The 26,230-nt window shown below is 41.0% G+C and overlaps 1 protein-coding gene across 6 annotated transcripts in view; it reads left to right on the forward strand.

Annotated features, from left to right (window-relative positions):
* The window catches only part of LOC119854397 (PARP1 binding protein), an 88,247-nt gene that overhangs the window by 12,398 nt on the left and 49,619 nt on the right, over positions 1 to 26,230 (forward strand). For 2 of the 6 annotated variants that reach the window (XM_043519200.1, XM_038398747.2), the window contains exons 3-7: positions 1,201 to 1,431; positions 6,982 to 7,080; positions 8,810 to 8,980; positions 15,787 to 15,894; positions 16,823 to 16,977. In XM_043519200.1, coding sequence (XP_043375135.1) covers positions 1,201 to 1,431; positions 6,982 to 7,080; positions 8,810 to 8,980; positions 15,787 to 15,894; positions 16,823 to 16,977 — 764 coding nt within the window. The remainder of the gene's footprint in view (positions 1 to 1,200; positions 1,432 to 6,981; positions 7,081 to 8,809; positions 8,981 to 15,786; positions 15,895 to 16,822; positions 16,978 to 26,230) is intronic. The other 4 variants (XM_038398692.2, XM_043519209.1, XM_038398702.2 and 1 more) reach the window with 3 other exon arrangements.

Raw genomic sequence — 26,230 nt, forward strand, 5'->3', positions numbered from 1 at the left:
GTGTAGGGTTTGTATGCCCTGTCACAGATGGCTTAACTTTTCATTTTATTGCTTTTGTTGGTTTGTTTGGGTATGTGGGTATAGTACCCCTAGCAGCTTCACAATGAAGACTTGGAGTGTTAACTACATTATAAACTATTCTTATTTTTCTATCTTTTTGGACATCCATGCTCCTTCTCACACATGGTACATTTATTTCAAGTATTCTGTTAATGCATATTTTAAAGGTAGGAGTTTCCTCCAAAAATTGTCAGTGAAGATTCGTACTCTTGGGATGCACATGGCCTCCTAGCGTCAAACTTCTACGACAAGCATTTAAGCACATGCAGAACTTTCTGCATGTGAATACTCCTGTTTGAAGTCAACGAGACTACTCTCATAAACGGGTGGATTATCCAGTGGGCCAATGGGGCCCATGCCTGGGGGGCCCTGGAAAAATTGGCACCCTGCTCCCAGCAGAAACCTGCTGTGGGACAGTGAAAGCCCTGTTCCCCAGCAGGAGCCCAGGGCAGGGCAGGGGAAGCCCCAGCGCTGGAACTTCAGCTGTGGCCCTGGGACTGAAGGAGCTCTCGCTCCCTGCTGCGGCCTCAGGACTGGGGGAGTTCTCACTCTCCACTGTGGCCCAAGGGCCGTGGCAGGGGAACAGAGCTTCTTTAGTCTTGGGGCCACAGTGGGGATGGGCAGAAAGAAGCAAACAGATTGTGGGGCTGGAATGGGTGGTTGGGAATGTGGGTAGAATGGGGGAAGGGGCAGAATGGGGTGGGGCCACAGGCAGAACGGGGCGGGACTGCAGGCATAAAGGAGTATGGAGGGGGCCCCCCCACTTTCTCTGGTCCAGGGCCCCAGGAAACCTTAATCCACCTCTGCTCATAAATACAGTTTTGCATGTACATAGGTCTTTAAAGATTGATTTGATTTTTATTTTTTAAAGCCAGAAGGGGAACCATTGTGATCATCTTAAGAATTAGAGATCAATAGGTTGCATATTCTAAGACTGTTGAACTGCATGGTCAATACAGTTCGAGAACTCTAGTTACAAGTAACGTATTTTCTTTGGGTTTAATATAAATGAACCAGCATTAAAATACTTCAGTGTACAGAGTGTATTAAAAGATATATGAATGTTTTATTAAAGTTTTCAATATCTACACTACCAGCAAAGCATAATGATTTTCTTTTACTTTTCCCTTTTTATATTAGCTTCATGGAGATTTCACAGTATCTCTTAGTGATGTGGTGGAAACCTGGAAATACTTGCTACATGATAAACTGGGATTGACATGTGAGAATATGGAAGCACCTGAAAACTATGCTGATATCAAAAAAACTTATGATACCTTCTTAAAGAGGAGTAATATGTTAGATCTAATTGATATTTGCCGGAAGTGTCATACATTAACGTCTGAATCTGAAATTGAAGAGATGTCCCCTGTAAGTATGTCTTTGTATGTTTGAAATTGTGTACCAATATGGTTAACTCCAGTTCAGAAATGCAATAATATTAAGATCTGTTCAGAAGCCATGAATTGTTCATATCTGTTGCTTGGTTTTTCTGTGGGAAAGAAAGTTTTTTAATTTTATATTTGCTCAATTGTTTTTAAAGAGTAAACTTTTGTGATTTAAACACTTCTCCGTACTCTCCTGTCTCGTGGAAACAGTCCTTCTAAGAGTCGGGTAGTCTTTTGGGGGGCAGAAAACTCACCCGACTGAAATGTAATAGGTGAGTGGCGACACCACCAATTTGGTTGACTTAATGAACCCCTCTCTACAAACATGCACATCATATACCATTTGAAAGCTTATTATGTCTACTTTAAGATGAGATATGATGTGGAGTTGTCAAGTGGTGCTGTTTTCATAGAAACGGGATAAACAATGACACCATAAACACATTAAAAAGACCACTTTTAAATATTTGCATTTGTTCCTGTTAATTTAATGACTCTATATATTTCAAGACATAAAATTGGATTTCTTTGTGACCTCAAAGCATCACAACAACAATGCATCCGATGAATGCAGCTGTAGCTCACGAAAGCTTATGCTCAAATAAATTTGTTAGTCTCTAAGGTGCCACAAGTACTCCTTTTCTTTTTGCGAATACAGACTAACACGGCTGCTACTCTGAAACAACAATCTAAAGGGTATTACAAAATCTAGTAATTGATACAGGTATCATTTAAATGTAATAGCGGTGGTGACTTTTCTAGTCAACATCATTATCCTCTCGTTCGCCATTATCTCTCTAGAGAGTGCTTGGGTGTGACCCTAAGAGCTCCTCAGTGCCCATTGCCAAAGGTTTCAATGTCACAGCTACTCCTGTCAAGCCTGACAAACTCAATACACCAAACAGATTTCTGTTATATTTATCTAAAGAATGTTGTGTAAGATATCAAGTGAAAGCTGGTGACATATTAGTCATTAATATCCTTATGAAGTGTATGTATTAATACTGTATAAGGAATTATAGACACTTTTACTGTTATGCTTTAAAGTCTGCAACCAAACAAAAAGAGAAACAGGTTTTCTTCCATAAAAGAGGGAGGATAGTTATCTTCCTATTTCCAATGAAAATTGAGCATGGTGATGCAAGAGACAATAGGCAGTTCATTTGCATCTACGATACACGGGAGGAACAAATTTAACATGAGGATGTGAAATCACTGGAGGGATGGGAAGACACTGGAGTCTGAACTCCAGGAGTTCATCCTGACTCTGGTGACACAGACAACAAACTTTGAGGATATGAATAGAAGCAAAAATACATTTTGGTTATCCATCACTCAGGGAGCAGAGAGGTCAGTGCTCTTTGTATTCATGAACAGTAGCTCCCCAGTCACGTGGGTTGCATGATGCTAAGAAGTGGCTGTAGATGAGAAAACTGCATTAGACAAGTATTGTAGCTTGTTGAGTTGAGTTTTAGTCCATGAGAAAGCATGATTATACTTTTATTTGTAACCATATTCTGTTTCTATGATCTCTGATTCGTATCCCCTAATCTGTTCTTTATTAATAAACTTATTCTTGTTTTATTATAAATTCATCTTAGTGCTGTTGTATTAAAGTGAGGTGTTCATTCTCAGCTGAGACAACAGGCTGATGTGTATTCTGTTTCTTTGTAGACAGTGGATTTGTGACTGTACAGTAACAGGGCTGGATACTACAGAGGAACGCTCTTCCAGAGGGTTCAGGAACTGCAAGGCAGTGTTCAGGAAGTGTTACCTGCAAGGCAAGTAAGGGCTGACAAGAGTCCTAAGGAGTTTGGCTGGTAACAGACTGGGGTGACAGGGAATTGTCACACTGTTTAGCACCAACAAATTCCTTTTATGCTGTGGCAGAGGAGTAACAGGGGTGACTTACAGTTGTGGGCACACCAAGAAAGCATCACAATGGATTACTACGGTCTTCGCTGCCTTGGCATGTACACTTCTATGCAGGGAATATTATTCTGCCTACAGACACAATTGATTGTGCAGCGACTCCTACTGGTAGAGACACAAATAAGTTCTTGAAGACTCTCAGATGCCTTTGCACTCTTGAAGAATACAGAAAGTTGTTCATTATCCATATTTTTCTATCTATGTTGCAGTGGTGATCCAATATCTGGTTCACCTGTGTGCTAAGACGACATCCAAATCTTTGTTTGCCAAGATGCTCTTTTGACACGCTCTTCAAAACTGTCCTCGCATGATGAGTTTAGCCTATGGTTTGTCCTTTTTTTGATGGCTAGATTGAGGCATAAGTAAATCCAAGTGTCGGGGGGCGGTGTCTCTTTTTTATTATTTTATTTATTTATTTATTCTATGGTTCCTTTTGGCATTAAGAGACCCAGATATAGCACATATAGTATGCAGAAGCATTTTTGCATCTGCTTCCTCTTGAGTACTGAATGAGTCTTGAGCTTCTTCAACACATCTACCATTGATGGACTTTGTTACTTCACCATTGGAGAAGCCTGCAGTAAGGAGGAGTGTTTGTTGGGTATGCTCCTACACTTTCAGGTGCATTTTGAGCCATGCATTCACAGAGGAATTCTACGAGTGACTGATTGTTGGATGCCACATTTAGAATTTTTTTCCATGGAGGCACAGGGCATCCACCAGTCACCTGGTATTTCTTGCCATCCTACCTTAGATGCCATCCAGCGCTGTCTTTCTGCAGTTTTCAAGGAGTTATTGTTGTCACATCTGTCAAGGACTTTGCTTTCTGAATTAGCTTTGTTAATTGTTAATTTGTGAATTTGCTTTTTAGGACCTGCCTCAAGTGTTCAGCAGCCAGTTCACAGTATGTGTGGAATTTGTGTCCAGACATTGTTACAGCCATGGCATCTCTGTTGTACACTGTGGTTTTTGTTGTGTGCTCTTAGCGCATGGATTCTTTCAGCTTGAGCTTCCAGCTGATGCACTAACTTAGCTTTTTGTTCTTCTCATTGTTCCATCACATGAAAGAGGAACATAGGCACAAGTTCTATTCTGTGATGAAGAACAAATGCCATTGAAACATCATTTCTGCATCCTTACTAAGGACAGGGCTCAGTGGAAAACAATGTATGGACTTATAGCTGCTGTGATTGTTCCTCCCTTGCCAGACTTAAATTTGGTCTTTGAGGCCATGTCAGCAAATGTTGTTGATGCCAGATTTCTTAACTTGACAGAAGAAGGTGTGTTTCATCAGAATTGGGTGCATCTCTCCCAAATCTCTCTACTTGTTCTTCACCAACACCTGCTATCTTCAGTAGAAAGTTGAGCACCTGATGTTACCTGCAGTCCAGTAGATATGATGATGATCACCTTTGGATGTGATTCAAGGTCAAATGGGTTTGTCCTATTGTTGATTGAAATGGTTGGTAAGAGTTGTAACATGCTCTCTATGCCTCTTCAGTGCAGAGTCAAGGACTTGTTTGTAGACTTCTGTTTTCACTACTTTTTGTTAGGTTAGTTCTTTCTCTCATAGCTTTTGCATATTCGTAATATGAAGCCATGTATTTTTCATATCTAATACTAATACTGACCTTTGTGTAAATGTCACTGAATTAAAAAGCTAGTTTCCAGAATATTTCAAAACGCCTAGTACTGCATGCATAGGCAGTTACAATGTAGCATCTATTCTGATAAATTTTAATTTGTATGTATAAAAGCTTACAAATGGAGAAGCATTACATTAGGAATTCATGTACATTTATATTTATCCACTATGTAGTACAAACGGTGGCCATGCAGTCTTCTGCTACTGGTGCACAGCCTTCTCTGAGACTGATCTGGTCAGCAAATTTCAACTGAAAATATAGAAAACTCATTACTTGTGAGATACTTTGGCAATTAAGAATGTGTGATGTTAAATATGCAATATATTGATATCTGCCATTTTTGCCACCTGCTTCATCATATCTGAAAAAAATATTTACCCATGCAAAACCAATATACATCTTTGAATACATGCTTGTTTGATGATTAAGGTGTTAATACATATTTAGGTGTTAATTTCAACTTAAACAGAAAAAACTGTAGTCAGTCATATTTCGGTATTTCTGGAACTGGGCAAAAAATTATTCTAATTTTGGGTATGATTGTTTCATCTCGCCTATAGTCTTATGGCACCACTCACTTGACTGCTCCACATCATAGCTCATCTAAACATACATAAAATAAGCTTTCTAATGATATATCAATGTGGATATGAGGGTACATTAAACTCCAAAAATATGACCTGTTTTGGAGAATTGCTGTGTGCCTATAACAATTTACAGTACTTCTGTGTACAATTCAGTGATTGAAATACACTTCAAAGATTTTGTGGGGGAAACCATTGAAATGAATATCTAATAAGAACACTTTAGTGCTTCTCAGTTAAGATTACTCTCGAGTAATCCTAGTCCCTACTAGGCTCCATGGTTATAAAATGGGTTAATTTAAGAACTATTCTCTCAGATCAATTTCTATGTACTAATCAATTTAGGTAAGTTTGGTGAAAGGTGGTTTTGGTTAACTACAGTTACTTTATTTGATCCAAACCCTAAATTTAATAAAGCATGAGAAGATAAAAGTAAAAAGCTACTAGTAATAAGGAACTGAACAGATGATTGATTTGAGACAGTCTCATCCATCTTTAGGGTCCAGTTTGAGTGAGATAAGTGGTAAGTTATTCATGTTCTATTTTTGCTGTCATGTCTGTCAACTATAGACATGTCACCAAATTTTTTTTCCTCCTAAATTTTAGTTTTTTGAATTGACCTCCAGAGTACAATGAGCACTCATCCGAGTTTCAGTGAGTGAGCCCCAATTTTGGCTGCAGCACTTGGGTTTCTATAAACTGTGTCTAATTGAAAAGGAATTTGACATAAAAGATCTAAATATCATAGGCAAAATGCTTCACTATAGGATGAAAAATGGTATATGCAATTTTAGATCTATGTCAAGATTCTTAAAGTGTAGCCAAATAGAAAGGAGCAGAGGATGATTTTGCCTCTCTGGTCTAGATTCTGGGGAAAGTTTTTCATGTTTGAGGGCAATAGCTGCCCATCTTGCCCCTGCCTCCGCATTTCCTCCTAGTATCCTTTAGGCATGGATTTGACTCTGCCTCAAGTGTCCTAGGTTGTTTTTTAGCTGTCATTTTGGTTTTTTTTTTGATTAACTATTTCCAGTAGTCCCACATTCTATGTTTTGGAGGCATCAGCTGAAACAGTGACAAACATATCTTTCAACACAAGCCTGAGTGTGCTGCTGCCCAGCATCGTCCTATTAAAAACTCTTCCCATAAACCTAGTTTTTCAGGCTTGCATCTCAGTTACTTGCTTATACAGGTTCCTCTTTGGAAGTTTTTGTGTTTTCAAGAGTAGAGAGGCCTTTGCAGGCTGCTTCCTCTTTCAAGGATTGGAGAAGGCCATTGTTGGGATAAGGCTATTTACAGTACTGAAATAATTACTAATTTTTTCAATTTTCGATCATCTTCATATTTAATCCTACTCTGTGTATTTTACTGAAGGTTAAACTGTTAAAATTTATCTCTGGCTTATCAGAAGAGAATGGCTCTAGTCTTTCCATACCCTCAACACCAATCAGACACAGCCAGGATAATGTGAAGGTAAAACTTTTCATCTTCATTACAACTTCTAAAAAATATTCATTCTGTATGCAAAAGTGAATAGGTGAAATGCAACACAACTTGTTCGTCCTCAATTTTATTGCTAGTCTAAACTGTCAGAGTAGGGAATACTTAATGACCTCCAGTATCACACTTGAGCTTGTTGGTAGTTCATGCCTCTGCTTATAGGGCTAGAAAACATGCTATATGCTGCTCTCCTCTGTACCCTTGAATAACGAGACAGGTCTTTTCTGCAAGCCTGAAGAGCAGGACCAGGCTTCTGTAGGAGCCCTTAGTTAGGGGGTGTAAGGTTAGGTTCCCATTAAAGTGTAAGAAAAAGTTAACTTTCCTTATGCATAGGCAAGGCAGCAGTTGTGGGCCATAATTTTTTTTTTTTTCTCCTCCTTTTATACTCGGATGTTGCCTTGAATAATAGTCTAGTGACTTGCTCACAGATGAAAAGTGAGGTAATGGCTCCACTATGATTTGTACCTCAGATTTTATTTAACTTCTTTTACCCTGCTTACACGTTAGAGAAACTCTCTCACCAACAGTAGTGATGGTAGCTCCAGCAAATGAAAGGGGGGCATAAGTTGGCGTTTGCTTGTCCTCAGTCAAACCACCATGGGCTTCCTGGAAATGCTGGGTACCCATGCCTCCCCATCCCTTTTCTTGACCCCCACTACAGGGAGACTGACCAGCTAGTAGGAGTCTCTTGCCCTCTCCAATATTCATACACTCTCCATAAGAGGGAGCTCCAGCATGGCATTTGGGGACAAGTCGGAACATGTTTGCTTCTTTCCCCAGAACTTCCTTCTCAGCTACGTGACATCAGACTTGTTGAATTTTTGAAATTTGGACTCTTGTTTTCTCCTTACTGTGCCCTGCTTCTACCAACACAAGTCTTTCTTGGTCTACTTGACAAATACATTTCTCACCCTTCCTTCTTTTTCCTCTTCTAAAATTCAGTCTTCCTCTACTTTTTTCCTCTTGTTCTTAGTGTCTCCTCCCTTTCTTACAATTCTTCTTCCTACATCTCCATCCCAGGTGCCCCATTAAAAAACACTCAGATATACATAACTTCCTAAGTAACCATATGATCTTGTTTACCTTCTTCACCAGTCTATTTTCTTTTCCTTTTAGTGTGTCTGTTCTTGCTTAGACTGTACATTCTGCAGGTCAGGGACTGCCTTCTTATGTTTGCATGGGGCCTAGCACACTAGAGTGCAGTTGTAATTAAGGTTTTTGTGGGGGTCATAGTTTATCACTTCAAGTTCTAGTACCTTGTTGAAAAGTGAGTGCACTAGAAATGAAATCCTGAACCATTGGCAAAACTTCCATTGACATCAGTGGGGCCTTAGGTTATGAAAGAAGTGCCTTTGTTGTAAGGATGTTTATGGAAGAAGCCCTAGATAATGTCAGATACAAATTGATGCTTATCAAAGTGTTGAAGAGAAAAGGAAATGAGAATGCTCTAAATCTCATGTGGATTATGTAGCATTATTTACAAAAACTTTCAACACATTAAAATTCCACGTTTGGTCCATACTGGCTGACATTCATCATTTCCCATTCTCCATATGTATAGAAGTCAGTGTCTTGTAATTCTGCATGGCTGATATTCTTACTCTTTCAGAACAATGATTTCTGCATATACCTAATTCATTTTTAAATAGTTTATTTATTTTAATTTTTTTGAGACAAGCTAACTTGACACTTTCTTATGCAGTTGCTATTGATCGTGAAGAAGTTTGTTTATGCATATTTAAGCCTGTTGGTGAATTCTAAGAATGATCTGGCCATGGCTCATGTTTTAAATATTCCTGATAGAGGACTTGGAAGAGAAGCCTTCACTGACCTAAAGCATGCTGCACAGAAGAGACAAATGTCCATTTTCCTGGTATGTGTCAAATCAGCATTAATCTTTCAAGAATACATATTTGGAGTAGATCAGAAGTGATGAAACAATTATAAAAATGTGAATGCTGCGTCTTTAAACTCAGATGTAAGGCTGAGAACAAATTGGATTCAGGCTAACCTATCCAGTCAGGACAAATAACCTGGAAAAGCACATCTCTTAGACTAGAGCAAAGAGCTTGTGAAGTGGGGTGGGTGCCTACTTGGACATCAGTTGCAACGGTGAGCAAGGAAACAATTTGTGTGCATGTACACCCAAGTTGTAAAAAGGATATGGGAGCAACAGGAATCAAAACTGTCTGTCTATCTAAAGTAATAACTAGAATCCTGAATGAGTATGGTATGCATACTGATCTGGATTAACTTCTGCCCAGTTTAGTTCTCAGTATGTTATGCATGCATTTTCTTTTGCTTTAACTACATTTTTGTTTCACTACAAGCTTTGTGATTTAGGCTCTCTGGGAATTTCATGCAGACCATATCAGAGCAGTGAAAATTCCCTCTAAGAATAGTGAGTGCAAGAAGAGTTTTGGAGCATATTCGGCTTACAATAAGTCAAAAGGGCACAAATATAGAGGTCCTTTCTCATAAGTTGTAGCACTGTCAGGAATTCTGTTTTAATTACACATAGTTGATAAGTAGATGAGAACTTTGTTCAAAGGTCCCCAACCTTTAAAGCACCCAGTTGTGACCTTTTTTTTTAAAAAAAAAAAAACAAATTCAAACTAATTTTGAATCTGATGTTACAAGTCATTTTGAATGCAGCTGGAAATAGATTTAATATATCATGTCCTTTAAATACTTGTCATTGTGGACCCCACTGTAAATGGGCATGCATCTCATGCATGCAAGATCAGATTCTTTTGAATAGCAATGTCTGTTGGGGCCATACATGCACCCTGTGTCTTCTCATGCTTCTTCACAAGGGCTTTTGCAGCAGCTGTGATCCTACCTCACTTCCCTCTTTCTGCTTATGGCAGCAAGATGGAATCTAGTGAGTGTGTGACTCTTCTTAGATACTTTTAACAAAATGTTTGTTTTAATTGAATTTATGAAGAAATTTTCATCTTTACACTCCCTTCATTTGGATGTCCCTTCTTCCTGCGCAAAAAAAAAAAAAAAAAAAAGAGGAGAGAAAAGTCCCTGGAGATCATGCCTGCACAGTTGGACAAGGTGCTGGGTGTCAGCTGCTATGCCTCAAAGTGGACTCCATACTGTCAAGGTTTAAACCTTGCCTATCCTGTGGGAGACTGATCCCTTTCAAGCATGGACATTCAATGCCTTTTTTGCCTAGATTAGGCTATCTACAGCCTGGACAGGTACTCTATGTACAAGTCATTTTCACTCCGCTCAAGCTACATCTATTGGAGCAGTCCATATGTGTCATTTTGGAACTACAGGAGATGGTCACTACCAGAGCAAGGCCAGATAAACCTGTATCCACCAGCACTTCCTTGAGCATACATTGTATGGAAAGATCGAGCACTAGAAAGAATCTGAAGAAAGCACCAGCAGAGCCAGCACTGGTGACTTTGATGCTGGCCAGGTCCCTTTCAACACTGGCCAGGTCCTTGGCACTGAAAACCTTGGCACCAAAAAATGGACAGCCTTGGTGCCTACCCTAGGCAGGAAATCCAACACCTGTGCTTATATATAAAGATGAGCCTCATTCATGGGACTGAGCGGATCCCAAACATAGATGCAAATGTTAAGGGAAGTTCCATAAGGAGGAAAGAAAACATGATTTCTCAAAGGACAGAGCATATGAGTCCTCCACCAGATCAGGAATGGTAGAGGGAATGAGACATCTGATCTTTCCATCTTTCATGGAACCCAGAAAAGATCTGAAAAATACTCTCTACAGGAATCTGAATGATCTCCAGAGTGTTTCCCTGCAATGGAAAGAAACCATCAGCCCCGGTGCCACATCAAACTATGGTACTGCCTTTCAAAGAGAAGATATGCTCTTCTATGCCATTGTTGGTGTATTCATTCTTGCTGGTGTTGAGCAGAGACTTTTTCTCCTCTGCCTTTAGAGTGTGATCCTAAGGAGGACACCTGGGAGTCCTTTATTAAGAGCACTGCCCCAGATATGTGGCACTGGACTAGCCCTAATCAGGCCAGTACCCATATGACATGATACCTTGCCCATATTGCCTTTACTGGAGACTGTCATCTCATGCATTTAAGAATAGATTCCTTCCCCGCCCCCCAATGCCCACAGAAAGAGTGGGTGATTGCATCATTAGCCAGACCTCCCACACTAGAAGAGGACATGGCCCCCAAGAGAAAGACATGATGACAGAGGGATCACAACAATCCCTGTCTCCACCCACAGAGTCGTCTTCATTGCCAGAATAGGCCCTGACACCAGCTCCAGTGCCAGTGATTGATTGCTAGGCTATCTACAGCCTGGACAGGTACTGTCTGTACAAGTATTTTGAGTGCCATGATGCCAGTCAGAATTGTTCTCCCTCTTAATGAAGGGATCCTGGAACTGGTCAGAGGACTGTGACAAGCCTCGGCAACTCTTCCTCCCACTTTGAAAAGAGTGGAGTAGAGCTATTGAGTGCCCCTCAAAGGCTTTGAACACTTTTATGCGCATCCAAACCCAGAGTCTTTAGTTGTTTTGGAAGTACAAGAAAAATCAAGGTCCATAAAAGGCATACCAAAGGATGCAGATCCAAAAAAATTGGATCTCTCTCTGGATGCAAGACAGAGACTGATCAACATCACTCTGTTTGGCAAATCAGGGCTAGTAATTTTATCAAAGTACTGTTTTCTCTCTTGGGTGAAGGTCACTCCCTTCTCATCCAAAATCCAAGAGGAAACCGGGATGAGTTAACGGAAATCATTAAGGAGGACTAGATGGTCATCAGAATGTAGCTATGGGTGTCCATGGACACAAGTGATATGGCTCTAGGATTGATGGCTGGGCAGTCACTATGAGAGAGGCCTCATGGCTCCAGGTATCTGGTGTACTGTGTCAGCTGCAGGCCATTTTAGAAGACCTGCCCTTTGAGGGGATGAAGCTCTTCAGCCAGAAAATAGACTAAGTACTCCACTCCCTCTTAAGGCAATGCTATTGTCCTTAGGGATTTATGTGCTGGCCCTCTATAGGAAACCTTAAAAATATAAGCCCCAGCAGAGGACTCAGTCCTATTTCTGTGGTTGTCAATCCAGAGCACCAAGAGAGAGTCCAGGTACTCCTGGGGGTGATTGTTTGTTTGTTTGTTTTTTCCACCTCCTTGGCTAACCTGACTTGCTCTCAGTAGCCACGGATTTGATGGGAGTGTTGACTCCAGTGTGACTCTCAATCTGGAGCTTTCACTTATCTTTGGGAACCACCTTGCCCCTTCTTCACCACACCTAGGCAGCCTTCGCAGCTGACAAATGGGCACTAGAGGCTATCCTGTCCATTTCCAGACATTATCCGTACCAACTTTCCTGCCCTGTCCTCTTTCAGGGATCCCTCTCATGAGAAATTATTACAAGAAGTGGTCTTATTGCTTTATCTAGGATAAACTATCTTTATCTATCTTTATCTAGGTATCATGAAGTACCTATAGAGTACCGGGGAAGAGGGTTTCTTCTCCTCCTTCAGGAAGAAGAAAAAATATCAGAAGAAAGGGGTCTTAATCCTATACTAGACTTTTGACTGAACAAATACATATGATGCCTGAGTTTCTGGATGGTAATATTTGGTCTCCTTGACTTGCAGGATGCGTACTTCTACATAGCCATCCATCCAGCCCACAAGAATTACCTGTGATTGACAGTGGACTCAATCATTACCAAAACAAGTTACTGCCATTCAGGCTTTCCATGGCATTTAAAAATCTTCACTAAGTGCCTAGCAATATAGTGGCTCATTTCAGAAGGAGGGGTAGCCACGTTTGTGATTACCTCAACAATTGGCTGATCACAGGCATATCTCGGGAGGGGATGGCTGTGAGCCTGAACTACGCGCTCTCCCTATTCTCTCAGCTGAGTCTCCTGGTGAACAACAACCAAAAAAAAAAAAAAAGTCTCTCTAATCACAAGTGTTAGTGTTTGTAGAAGCCTTGATCAATTCCAGGTCTGTGGGAGCATACCTTCCCAATAACAGATTCCTCTCAGTGCAACTGCTATTACTTGCAATAAAAACCAAGTCAACAACAATAACATTATGAAGGTGTCTGGGGCTGCTAGGCCCCATGTTGGCATCATGTCTGTTGCACTGCTTGCCAGACTTCCCCTGTGGCCACTCTGATTCTGTCTAGGGTCACTCTGTTCCCCAGCAAAACACCCAAATGAAAAAGAATGTTGTGGTTCCACCTCATGGCATTGCAGAACAGAGTTGGTGGAAGGAACCCAAAAACGGACATGGAGGTGTGCAGTTCTACATCCCATCTCCTAACAAGAAGTTTAATTACTAGTGCATCAGGAGCAAGTGAGGGAGCCCACATAGACCATCTACAGATGCGAGGGACCTGGTCCTGGGAAGACTTTCAGCTTCATATCAATGTCCTGCATGGACTTACTATCTGGTCTTCAAAATTCTGCAGTGCTGAACCTGATAGCCAACAACTCTGTGATGCGCTACATCAACAAGCCAGGCGGTTCATGCTCATTTCTTCTCTGTTGGGGGACCATAAAATTATGGAAATGATGCCATAACTTGGCATCTTGGGATAACTACAATGTCCCATCTCCCAGGAATCCGCAACAACCTGGCAGACTTCCTGAGTAGGCGGTCCTTGGCCAATCACAAGTTCTTCCTGTGGAGATCCATCATACACCTAGTATTCTGTAGCTGGGTTGGTTCCTATGGTAGACATATTTGCCACTCAGGACAATTCCAATTGTCAGAATTTCTGTTTCAGAGGGCTCATGAGCCTGAGATCATTGCCTAACTCCTTTCTTCTGCAGTGGAATCCAAGCTTCCTTTATGCCTTTCCACAGACTCCCCTTTATCCTCAGGGTGATTTCCAAAATTGAGGCAAACAAGATTGTGTGTGTGTGTGGTGTGGGGGAGCCATACTGGCAAAGGCAGCACTGTAGTCAGATGCTTCATCTAGAATTTGCATCTGATAGTCTGGATGTTGTCTGGTTAAGTGCCATAAACAGACTACTCTAGATAAGTCCAGGATATCCTGATACAGAGCAGGAAGATTTCCACCAGAAGAACTTATTTGTCAAATTGGAAGAAGTTCTTTATTTGGACTGCCCAATGGGGCCTGGACCCTATTCCAGTTTCAGTCCTGGAGATCTGCTACTACTTTCATTTTACTATGCTTTGGCCAGTTGAGGTCCACCTTGTGTCATGATCAGTGGAACTGGAGGGGCTGTCACTGTGGTGACACCATGGGACCAGGGAACACAGATTTAGACTGGAAGCAACTCAGCCATATGGACAGAGCAGTTCACAAGGTTTCATAAAGTTCCACTTAACCTGTATTCAGCTTCATTTATGTGGATGAAACATACTTCACAGCAATTTTTGCTTGCCATTTGCCTGTACAGTTATGCTTGGTCTCCACTCATTTGATGGTATCTGATTTTCTCAAGGGCCTACTTCCTCCTGGGACCTCAACTTTGTCCTCTCAAGACTCCAAACTATCTTCCTAGTTGCAATGGCATCAGCCAGGAGAACGAGGGAGCTCCAAGTACTTGCAGCAGGGCTTTCCTACACAATGTTTCATGGGGTTATGGTAGTGCTCAAACCTCAATCCAAGTTCATCCCCATGGTGGCCTTGGAATTCCATCTGAATCAACCAATAAATCTGCCTGTCTTCCTATTGAATTTATATACATTGACAGAAACAAACTGTTCAGACTGTCTCCCTTTTTTTTTTTTTTCCTGTCTGTAGACAGCCATTCCAAGGGACAGGCCATCTCATTACATTCTGATATCCACTTAAATAATCTTTGTATCTCCCTGTTATCCATTGGCTGGTGTGCTCCTCCCACTGACCATCAAGCTCACTACACCAGGGCTCAAATGACATCCTCCACCTGCTTCAGAAATGTTTCCAATTCCAAGATCTGCAAACCAACTGACAAGTTGTTGGGTTTTTTTTTTGGTGTGGTGTTTTTGTTTGTTTGTTTGTTTGTTTGTTTTTTGTTTGGAGGGGGGGAAAAACCCCAAACAAACATGCATTTGACTTAGCTGCCAGAGCAGATGCTAGATTCAGGAGAGTAATACTAAAATCTCTGATCAACTGAAGAGTTGATACTACTCGTCTTAGTACTCTCCTTCTGGATAATGTTTGTCAGTCACCTATAATGGGAGCCACACTGACATGTACAGGGAGAGAAAAGTTACGTACCTTACACTAACTGATGACCTCCATCCTTGCTTTTCAGCTACCATGGGCTTCAAACTGCAAAGAAACTGAGGGAGGGTTGCAGCAGCTCTGCCTTTTATGTCCTTGTGTGGGAGCACAAGGAGGCATAGGGTATGTACGTGGCCCTGACAAACACTGCTATTCAAAAGAATTTGATCTTGTGTACATGAGGCGTATGAGCAGCTACAGTGGAATACACTGATCCAGTGAAAAACCACTGTTACTGTAGGGTAATTAACCTTTATTTATGCTGAAGCAGCCGAACTCCTATGATCTTATGGTTGAATAAATATGGAAAAAATTGTGAAACCTCAGTTCTAGGATTATTTCAGCTCTTAATGTTGTATTAAAAAAAAAGTATGTGTTTGGACTGGATTCATTACCCTCTCTTTCTGAGTTGCCAAAAGGGAAACTTCTCTACTGTATAAAGAAGCCTTCTCTTTTTGGCATCTTTGTCTAGGATAAATTACACGAAGCCAAAATATTTTCCATTGAGGAGGCAAGGTCCTATGAACCACATGCAATCCACAGCAAATCTTTAACAGAGCAAAGATATGAATGTTGGCAGGTCTGCTCTCTTTTTTTGCTAGAATTATTTCAGTTGTACTGTTTTCAAGTCCTAAGAGGTCATAAGATGTGTATAATCTGAAGTTAAAAATTATATACACAATTACTATTGCATCTTTGCAAACAGATAGGATTGTCAAAAGTTTTCTTTTCCTGAAAAAGATAGGAGTAGAAAACTAATTCTTCTGAAAGTTGCTGTAAAATTGTAAGTGTAAGTTCTGCTTGGGGCAGTCTTATATTTTTAATATTTTTATTTACTACATGTATAGATCTACTACATAAATATAGGTAAACTTTACTATATTTATATAGTAGATAAAATTGACTTGACTTTAGAATATATAACTGACTTGATTTTCAGCAGTGATGAACATCCTGAGCTCTCATTTGATTTTTTTTTTTTTTTTTCTCCTCTTTCCCCCGAAAGAAAGTTGTGGGTCTCTGGAAAACTAGGCCACTTCAGTGACTGACTTTTAGTCACTCTCACTTTAGAAAATGATCATAATTCATAGTATGTCCCTGATCCTAGTTTTAGCCACGAGTAGGCCTATTGAGTTCAACTTGTGGGCAAAAAGTTACTCACGTGCATATATCCATAAAATAATGCACAGTGATATTTTTAAGTTTAATTTGGCAAAAGGCAGTGCTTAATTACTTGGACCCAATTTTATATTTTGTTTGCAGACCTCATATTAATGCTGCACTATTTTAAGTCATGAGCTTGCAAATGGTTGTCACCAGGCATAAAGTTTACTACCATAAGTAACCCCATTGACTTCACTAGGACTGTTCACGCTAGCAAGCAGCTGCCTTTTGCCTTGGGAGAAGATTACTTCTTCAAAACAATTGATGATTTTCTCTTCCTAATGTTATACACTTCTTCTTTTACCACTATAGTTCTACCTACCTAAATATTTTTCTGATAATAGATGGCAACATCTTTCATCCGAATGATGGAACTTGGAGGAAAAGGTTATGCACCTTCACCATTTGATACTTTAAGAACCCATATAAAGGGACTTTCAGACTTTGTTAATTTTATCGACAAGCTGGAAGAAATCATCGGCGAAGTCCTGGATCCACGGTAATGGAGTTTCCCTCTCTTCTTGCTGGGTGTGGGGGTATTCTTGGTTTGTTTTTTGTTTTCAGAATTCTCTAAATTCAGTTATTGTTTGTTGATAGTGGTGTGGGTTCGTTTTTGTTTTGTTTTCCCCCCTAGGAGTAGTAAATGTTTATAGCTTAAACTGTGTAACTCTAGAAACTTTATTATTCATTGTCCCTATTGTTTTCACTCTGTTTGGGCAGCAGGACCAGCTGTCTTCTGGATTAAAATATTCTAATTCCAGACCTTGGTGTGCTCATTAGGTCCCATAGAAGACTGCAATCAAAGGTTCCTATCTTGTGGTATCTTTCAGGGATAGATTCTAGCTACCCCTGCTTCTTGCTTATTCCAGTAGTTGCTATTGAGTTCTACGTGGTTTCTGGTTTCCTGAGCGTTCCAGTGGTTTCCTCAAGATGTAAAATGCTCTCAAATACTTTCTATATTATTTGATAATCATATAGTCGTTGTCGTTATTGTAGTGGTTCAGCTGTCTGGTTTTGTGTTTTTGGAAAATCCTCTTTTGTTAGCACTTGTAAACCATTACCTAGAATCTGTCTTTGGGCTCTTCTGTAGTCACCATTACTGCTGCACAGAAAACATCCAGTGCGGTTTCCCTCTGTACTATTATGTAAGGGGTGTGGGAGGACAGAGAGAGAGAGAGAGAGAGAGAGAGAGAGAGAGAGAGAGAGAGAGGACAAGGGAGGAAGGAGGAATGGGGTGCTTTGGTTGCACCTCTAGCACTGACTGAAGGCACTGTTGGTAGATGCTGATTTTTCCATTGCACAGAGAGTAAATAGTGTTATTTGTGCAGCCTTCTCTCCCACATGTAAGGGTAAGTAAGAGAGGCAGGGAAGAACAAGGATCCAGATGGGATTCCCAGAAATAGTGAGGAGGGCTTAAAGAAAACCAGATGCTTTACAAGTATGTCTTAGATGCAAAGTAAAGGAGTAGAATTGTATATCAAGGATGAGGTAGACTGTAAAGAAATAAGAAGTGATGGAATGGATAAGACAGTCTGGTCAAAAATCACATTGGGGAAGAAAGCTACTAGAGCCTCCCCTGGGATAGTGCTTGGGGTGTGCTATAGACCACCGAGATCTGATCTGGTTATGGATAGAGACCTCTTTAATGTTTTTAATGAAGTAAATACTAATGGGAATTGTGTGATCATGGGAGACTTTAACTTCCCAGATATAGACTGGAGGACAAGTGCTAGTAATAATAATAGGGCTCAGATTTTCCTGGATGCAATAGCTGATGGATTCTTTCACCAAGTAGGTGCTGAACCAACTAGAGGGGATGCCATTTTAGATTTGGTTGTGGTGAGTAGTGAGGACTTCATAGAAGAAATGGTTGTAGGGGACAACCTTGGTTCAAGCGGTCATGAGCTAATTCAGTTCAAACTAAATGGAAGGATAAACAAAAATAGAACTGTGACTAGGGGTTTTTGATTTCAAAAGAGCTAACTTTAAAAAAAATTAAGGAAATTAGTTAGGGAAGTGGATTGGACTGAAGAACTTGTGGATCTAAAGGCGGAGGAGGCCTGGAATTACTTCAAGTCAAAGTTGCAGAAACTATCAGAAGCCTGCATTCCCAAGAAAGGGGGAAAAAAATTCATAGGCAGGAGTTTTCACCAAGCTGGGTGAGCAAGCCCCTTAGAGGTGATTAAGAAAAAGCAGAAAGCCTACAAGGAATAGAAGATGGGAGGGATTAGCAAGGAAAGCTACTTTATTCAGGTCAGAATATGTAGGGATAAAGTGAGAAAGGTGAAAAGCCATGTAGAGTTGGACCTTACAAAGGGAATTAAAACCAATAGTAAAAGGTTCTATAGCCATATAAATAAGAAGGAAAAGAAGTGGGACCGCTAAACACTGAGGATGGAGTGGCGGTTAAGGATAATCTAGGCATGGCCCAATATCTAAAAAAATACTTTTACTCAGTCTTTAATAAGGCTAATGAGGAGCTTAAGGATAATGGTAGGACGACAAATGGGAAGGAAGTTATGGAGGTAGATATTACCACATCCGAGGTAGAAGCGAAACTCGAACAACTTAATGGGACTAAATTGGGGGGCCCAGGTAATCTTCATCCAAGAATATTAAAGAAACTGGCACATGAAATTGCAAGCTCATTGCCAAATTTTTTTAATCAATCTGTAAACTCAGGGGTGTACCGTATGACTGGAGAGTTGCTAACATAGTTCCTATTTTTAAGAAAGGGTGGAAAAAAGGTGACCCAGATAACTAAAGGCCTGTTAGTTTGACATCTGTAGTATGCAAGGTCTTGGAAAAAATTTTGAAGGAGAAAGTAGTTAAGGACATTGAGGTCAATGGTAATTGGGACAAAATAGAACATGGTTTTACAAAAGGTAGATCATGTCAAACCAACCTGATCTCCTCCTTTTGAGAAGGTAACAGATTTTTTTAGGCAAAGGAAATGCAGAGGATTTAATTTACCTTGATTTCAGTAAGGCATTGATACAGTTCCACTAGGGGAATTATTAGTTAAATTGGAAAAGATGGGGATCAATATGAAAATTGAAAGGTGGATAAGGAACTGGTTAAAAGGAAGACTACAGCTGGTCATACTGAAAGGTGAACTGTCAGACTGGAAGGAGGTTACTAGTGGAGTTCCTCAGGGATCAGTTTTGGGATCCATCTTACTTAATCTTTTTATTACTGACTTTTGGCACAAAGAGTGGGAATGTGTTAATAAAGTTTGCGGCTGACACGAAGCTGGGAAGTATTGCCAATACGGAGAAGGATCGGGATATCATACCGGAAGATCTGGATGACCTTGTAAACTGGAGTTAATAGTAACAGAATGAAATTTAATAGTGAAAAATGCAAGGTCATGCATTTAGGGATTAATAACAAGAATTTTAGTTATAAACTGGGGACGCATCACTTGAAATTTAGAGGAGGAGAGAAGGACCTTGGAGTGTTGGTTGATCACAGGATGACTGTGAGTCGCCAATGTGATATGGCTGTGAAAAAAGCTAATGCGGTCTTGGGATGCATCAGGTGAGGTATTTCCAGTAGAGATAAGGAGGTGTTAGTACCATTCTACAAGGCACTGGTGAGATCTCATCTGGAATATTGTGTGCAGTTCTGGTCTCCTATGTTTAAGGAAGATGAATTCAAACTGGAACAGGTACAGAGAAGGACTACTAGGATGATCCAAAGAATGGAAAACTTGTCTTATGAAAGGAGACTAAAGGAGCTTGGCTTGTTTAGCCTAATCAAAAGAAGGCTGAAGGGAGATATGATTGTTCTCTCTAAATATAGCAGAGGGATAAATACCATGGAGGGAGCAGAATTGTTTAAGCTCAGTACCAATGTGGACATAAGAACAAATGGATATAACTGGCCATCGGGAAGTTTAGACTTGAAATTAGGCTAAGGTTTCTAACCATCAGAGGAGTGAAGTTCTGGAACAGCCTTCCAAGGGAAGCAGTGGGGGCAAAAGACCTATCTGGCTTCAAGACTAAACTTGATAAGTTTATGGAAGGGATGATATGATGGGATAGCCTAATTTTGGCAATTAATTGATCTTCAACTATTAGCGGTAGATATACCCAATGGCCTGTGATGGGATGTTAGATGGGGTGGGATCAGAGTTACTACAGAGAATTCTTTCCTGAGTGGCTGGCTGGTGAGTGTTGCCCATATGCTCAGGGGTTAGCTGATTTGCCATATTTGGGGTTGGGAATGAATTTTCCTCCAGGGCAGATTGGCAGAGGTCTTGGGGGTTTTTCGCCTTCCTCTGCAGTGTGGGATACAGGTCACTTGCTGGAGGATTCTCTGCACCTCGAAGTCTTTAAACCAGTGCTTCTCAAACTATCTGATGTGGGGGACCGGCAACATTTTTTTTTTCCAGTGTGCACGCAGGCCAGCAGCCAATGGCTTGCAGACCGGCACTGGTCTGCAGACCACCACTTTGAGTCACACTGCTTTAAACCACAATTTGAGGACTTCATTGGCTCAGACTTAGGTTAGAGGTTTGTTACAGGAGTGGATGGGTGAGATTCTGTGGCCTGCGTTGTGCAGGAGGTCAGACTAGATGATCATAATGGTCCCTTCTGACCTTAAAGTCTCTCTTTCTAAAGAGACAACACAATGTTTCTGTTGAACCCAGAGAGATCCTGGGCTTTCTAGGTCACAACAGTAAAAATGGAAGGAAAACTCCCACTGAGGAAGGCCGACGGACCCTCCATCCCCACTTTTACTGACTGAGAAAAATGGAACTGTTGGCTTGTGCTCAGCTTTGTAAGGAGAGACGACTACAGCTGTAGAGATCGACTCTGCAGGGGTCTCCTAGCAGGAAGAATACTGGTGCTTTTTATAAGCAATTGGGGCCCATGTCCTGCAGCTCATCTGAGAGGCATGCACATGCAATATTGTAGGGTACTTCTTTTTACATCCTACACTGAGGGAGTCTGGGCTGGGACTTGATCTTCTGCTTCCAGTTAGTGAGGTTATTTCAAACATGATATATTCCATTAATTACTCAGATGTTGGACCTGGCTGGGGGAGAGGAAAGGAGCCAGAAAGCCTTTTCAAGAGTAGAGATTACCAAGGATTGAGCCAATGGAGAAGTCTTTGGTCTAGGCATCCATGTACTCAGAAGAGACTGGATGGCTGCTAAGGAGTAGGACGGGCTATTTTGGAGAGCAGTTGTCGAAGCAGACTGTTTGAGGGAAACAGGAAATGGGTATCCAGGAAGGTGAGAGAGCTGGCATTTTCTACGGATGCAGTGAAGACCAGGTCCCTTTGCATAAAAACCTTGAGACAAGAACTGTGTGGCTTTCATGGGAAGCAGGGGGAAGGAATCACTGGAACTACAGGAAGCCTTAGGATCATGAGAGGGAATAAGAATGATCTGAGGCTGAGGAGCTGCAGTTGGAGTGGCAGAAATATCTAAGGTTTCAGAGTAGCAGCCGTGTTTGTCTGTATTCGCAAAAAGAAAAGGAGTACTTGTGGCACCTTAGAGACTAACAACTTTATTTGAGTATAAGCTTTCGTGAGCTACAGCTCACTTCATCGGATGCACGAAAGCTTATGCTCAAATTTGTTAGAAATATCTAAGGAGGTGAAGAAGCAGGAGGCTACTGTAAGGTCCAGGAAGACGTAGAAGAAATAGCAGCTAAAGGGTGACTTCCAGAATTGGGGCAACTGGGAAATCTCAAGTCTAGGAGTCCCTGTACCCTGTGGAGGCAGCGAAGTTTCTGCTAGAGCTGGGTTGGCTCTAGTACATGTCTGCAAGCCCCAGGAAGGGCACCTGGCAGGTATTCCAGCCCCATATGTATACCTTCTAGTTACCTACTCTCATGGATGTCTTCCCTCTGTCCTTTTCTTCCAGCCATCATCCCCTGCAAGGGTATGGTCTCCACAGCTCCCCGTACTCCAGAGAAGAGAAAGGAGAGCATGTGCAGATTCTGTCCTGCCCTGGGTCAGGCAGTTAGGACAATTCCCAGAAACAGCAATACACTAGATCCTCACATCCACCAGAGTCTAGGGAGAAAGAGAATGGAGCAGTCAAAATCCCTAGCTACTTGGGAAGTCTCCAGGAGTCTATTTAGGCACACAGGAGTCTGCACAGGCACCAGCATTAGCTAGATTTTCCAACATGAATAGATATCTTCCTGTCCCCATTATAGGGAGTTCAAAGGAACTGTTCTAGTGGCAGCAGCATCTCTGTGCTGCTGACTCCCAATTCCAGAAAAAAAACCTAGTCAGAGAAGGGAAGGAACCATTTCAGCTCTAGTAGCTCTCATATGGCCTGTAGCTACGGTGGTAAGGATCCTTGTGAGAAGCCCCTCATACCGGCTAATGGGACATTCTCAACCTGCAGTTGCAGGAGAGAGGCAGATTCTAGCTTCCCACTCCACGTAGCTTCCCTCCTCCAATTGCAATATCTATACCATCCTGGCTATCAGCAGAGTCAGTTCCTGGGGACCTGTCACTGTATTTGCTGTAGTGCCCTGTACATGTTCACTCTAACATTAAAATAATGGGCACTAAGTGATCTGTTGCTGACGGAGAGCCCTCAGCAGGACTGAGGCTATCTAATGCGGAGAACACAAGAGTGGATGCTGCCATTTCCGGGGTTGCTAGAACAGCAGCAACCCTAGTAGAAGCAGCAGCCCTGGAGGATCTACTGAATAGAAAAACTGAAGTTTTTCTGAAGGGAGGCTTCAAGTCCTTGAGTTTGTTGTTAACAGGCTCCAAATTACTCTGTGTATGCACTGAGAATAGCAGTCTGCTAGTTGCAAAAGCTCTTCAAATCTCTGGGAGCTAAGGGCAAGTAATTCAAGCTAGTTAAAGCACTGCTTTTCCTCTGTTAAGCCTCTCATCCTGTGAGGTGATGTGCAATTAGAATTAGTTCTGCTCCATGACCTTATCTATGTCAGCTAGGAGGTACCTGCAGAAGAAGCAGCCTTCCAAAGGACTAACCATTTTACCTTTTGAAAGTCAGGTGATCACAGAAGTTTGTTCCTTCTTGGAAACTCAGAGGTAGCTAACAGGCAATAGGAGCTTTTAGCTGGAAGCAATATTTAGCATCAGAATGGTTAAGGTATTCCTCATCCAGCAGAAAATAACCAAGCTGCAAACTCGGGGTCCCATATTTGCTACAGGAAGAAATATACTGCAGTATTATGGAGCTGGCTGCATGGTTGATGTCAAGAAGTCTCCGAGTAATCATGAATCTCACTTCAGCTGTTCATGTTGTCATAGTGGAAAGCAGAAATGGGAGACAAAAACTCATACAAAAAAATGTTGGTCAGTCATTGAAAACTTACACCTTGAATGTTCTGGAGTGAAAGATATCAATTATGGACACCAGCTCACAGACCAAAGTGACCAGGTTGGCACTACTTACTTTACCAAGAGCCCAAAATTTTATCTGGGAGGGCAATTGAACAACACAATGACAGGCATAAGTAAATTGCAATGAGGGATACGTGAAGGGTAGGACATGATCAACAATATAGATCTGCTAGTCTTGAGTAAAACAAAATCATTTCCAGTCTGTGAGGCAGTCGCATAATGGGGAAAAAACTCCAGTGATGGATTGGCTGAGTGGAATCCAGTTGAACTCCAAAGTATGACAATCCTGATCAAATATGGCACAGACCCCAAGTGGACCCCTGAGCTTACAAGAGACATAGAAAGATAGGGCTGAGCATTTGACTGATCCAAAAATAATTGGTCTATTTATTGGTCAAATAATGTCAAAAATGATTAAATACCTTAAAGCACTAATTTATTAGAACAGTAACAAAAAAGAGGCAGACCATAAAGTCTTAACTAGGTTTAGCCTTAGACACTTATACTTAACTAAAAAAAAGAAGTTGTTTAACTAAGGGTACATCTACGCTATCCGCTGCTGCATCTGCAGGTAGTGATCGATCCCCACTCACTCTGCTGCCGACTCCTGTACTCCTGCGGCAAGAGGCAGAAGCGGAGTCAACGGGGGAGCGGCGGCAGTCGACCCCGCGCTGTGAGGTTGCGAGGTAAGTCGACCTAAGGTGCGTCGACTTCAGCTATGCTATTCTCATAGCTGAAGTTGCGTATCTTAGGTCAATTTCCCCTTCCCCCTCCCTCTCCCCTCCCCCCCGTGTTGGCCAGGCCTAAGTTACTTTAAGTCAGAAAAATGCAAAACATAATGAAATAAGGTTTTAAAAAAATGAGAGAATTATTCTTATTTTAACAATGTTAGATTAACATTTAAATGTGAGTGTTGTTCAAAACTGAAGTTATAAAAAGAAAATTAAACAAATAAACACACAGCAATTTATTTTTTAAAAAAGTCATTTTTAATTGCACATCTGTCAGATAGGCATCAGACCAGCTTGTCAAATATCTTGCTTTTCATATCTCCTTTATCAGCTTCAGTGCTTCATCTGTATCTTTGTTGTCCTCATTGAATCCATCAGTATCTCCTTCCTCTTCATCTGATGAACTTTGAATCAACTCTTCAGCTGCCATTTTCTTAAATTGTGATACATGGTTACCAGATTCCCAGCAGTGGAGGTCTTCAGTGCATTTCTGGTTTTGAAATGGATGATTCCCCAAATCGACCAGTTTTGTTCCACATATACTGTAGTACATGGAAGTGTTTAAAAGAATTTCTGCCACTGTAGCTAGAGGTCTAGGAGGACATGACCCTTCCTATGAGGAAGCAGCAAGTTATTTTGATTCATCTGCTGGATTGTACTTCACATTGTTTTATGACTGAACAGTCTGCTGCTTGCTTTATAAGTTGCTACCTCCATCAGAATTGTATTTTTTGTTTGTTTGTATATCCTTTAATATTTACAACAGCCACTCTGAGATCATAAATTGGATCAAATTCATCATCAGAAAGGTCTTGGTCCTGGAAGTGTGGATCAAGAAGGAACAATCACTTGATATTGCTGTGATATTATTTTGGGATTTTTTTCCCCCCCTCTTCAGCTTCTGTAAATGGACTGTGTTCAGTATCTCACAAATATGTTTCTTAACACCCAAGAACTTGTTCTTGGCATCAGACAGAATAGAACCATCATTTTCATTTTCTCAATGAACTGAGCTACAGATTCAAGCAATGAAATTAATTTTAAATTCTGCGTCCTTTTAGACATAGTCAAGACTTTCAGTTTGGATTACTGGAGGGGCACACCTAGCCGTGCCTTCTTCAGCAGCAAATGAGTGAAGAGCCTTCTTGCATATTTTAAGATCTTTGAGACATTTATAATAGAAGATACCCATCGAGTACAACAAGGTTTATTCAGTGTGGATGAAACTGAGTGCTGTACTAAATTATGTGGAAAAAATGGCTGCTGGTACTTGTTTGCTTTTTGTAAAACTTGACAATACTTTTAATTTTTGACATGAGATGAGAAAGTTGCCAGATCTTCAACATCACTAGTGAAAAGCTGCATTATATGGGAAGAAGATGTGGATTCTCATTTATCAACAAAAAGCCCAAGCTACTTTGATGTTAGCTGCATTGTCTGTCTGCCACAACAGAAATAATTTTCTGCGGACCCAATTCATTGATTGTATTTTTAAATTAGACAGCAATATATTGGGCTGTGTGGTGATGCTCAGTTGCGCATTGGAATGAGTAAAACACTAGTTGTGGAGTTGTTACCATGAAGCTGCTGATACCCTTATTTTGAATATTGCTCCATCCATCAGACACTAGACACACATGAGGCGCTTGCATGAAAAGAACACCAACTCCTTTT

This window comes from Dermochelys coriacea, chromosome 1, assembly GCF_009764565.3.
Source record: "Dermochelys coriacea isolate rDerCor1 chromosome 1, rDerCor1.pri.v4, whole genome shotgun sequence".
In the NCBI taxonomy this organism is placed as follows: domain Eukaryota; kingdom Metazoa; phylum Chordata; order Testudines; family Dermochelyidae; genus Dermochelys; species Dermochelys coriacea.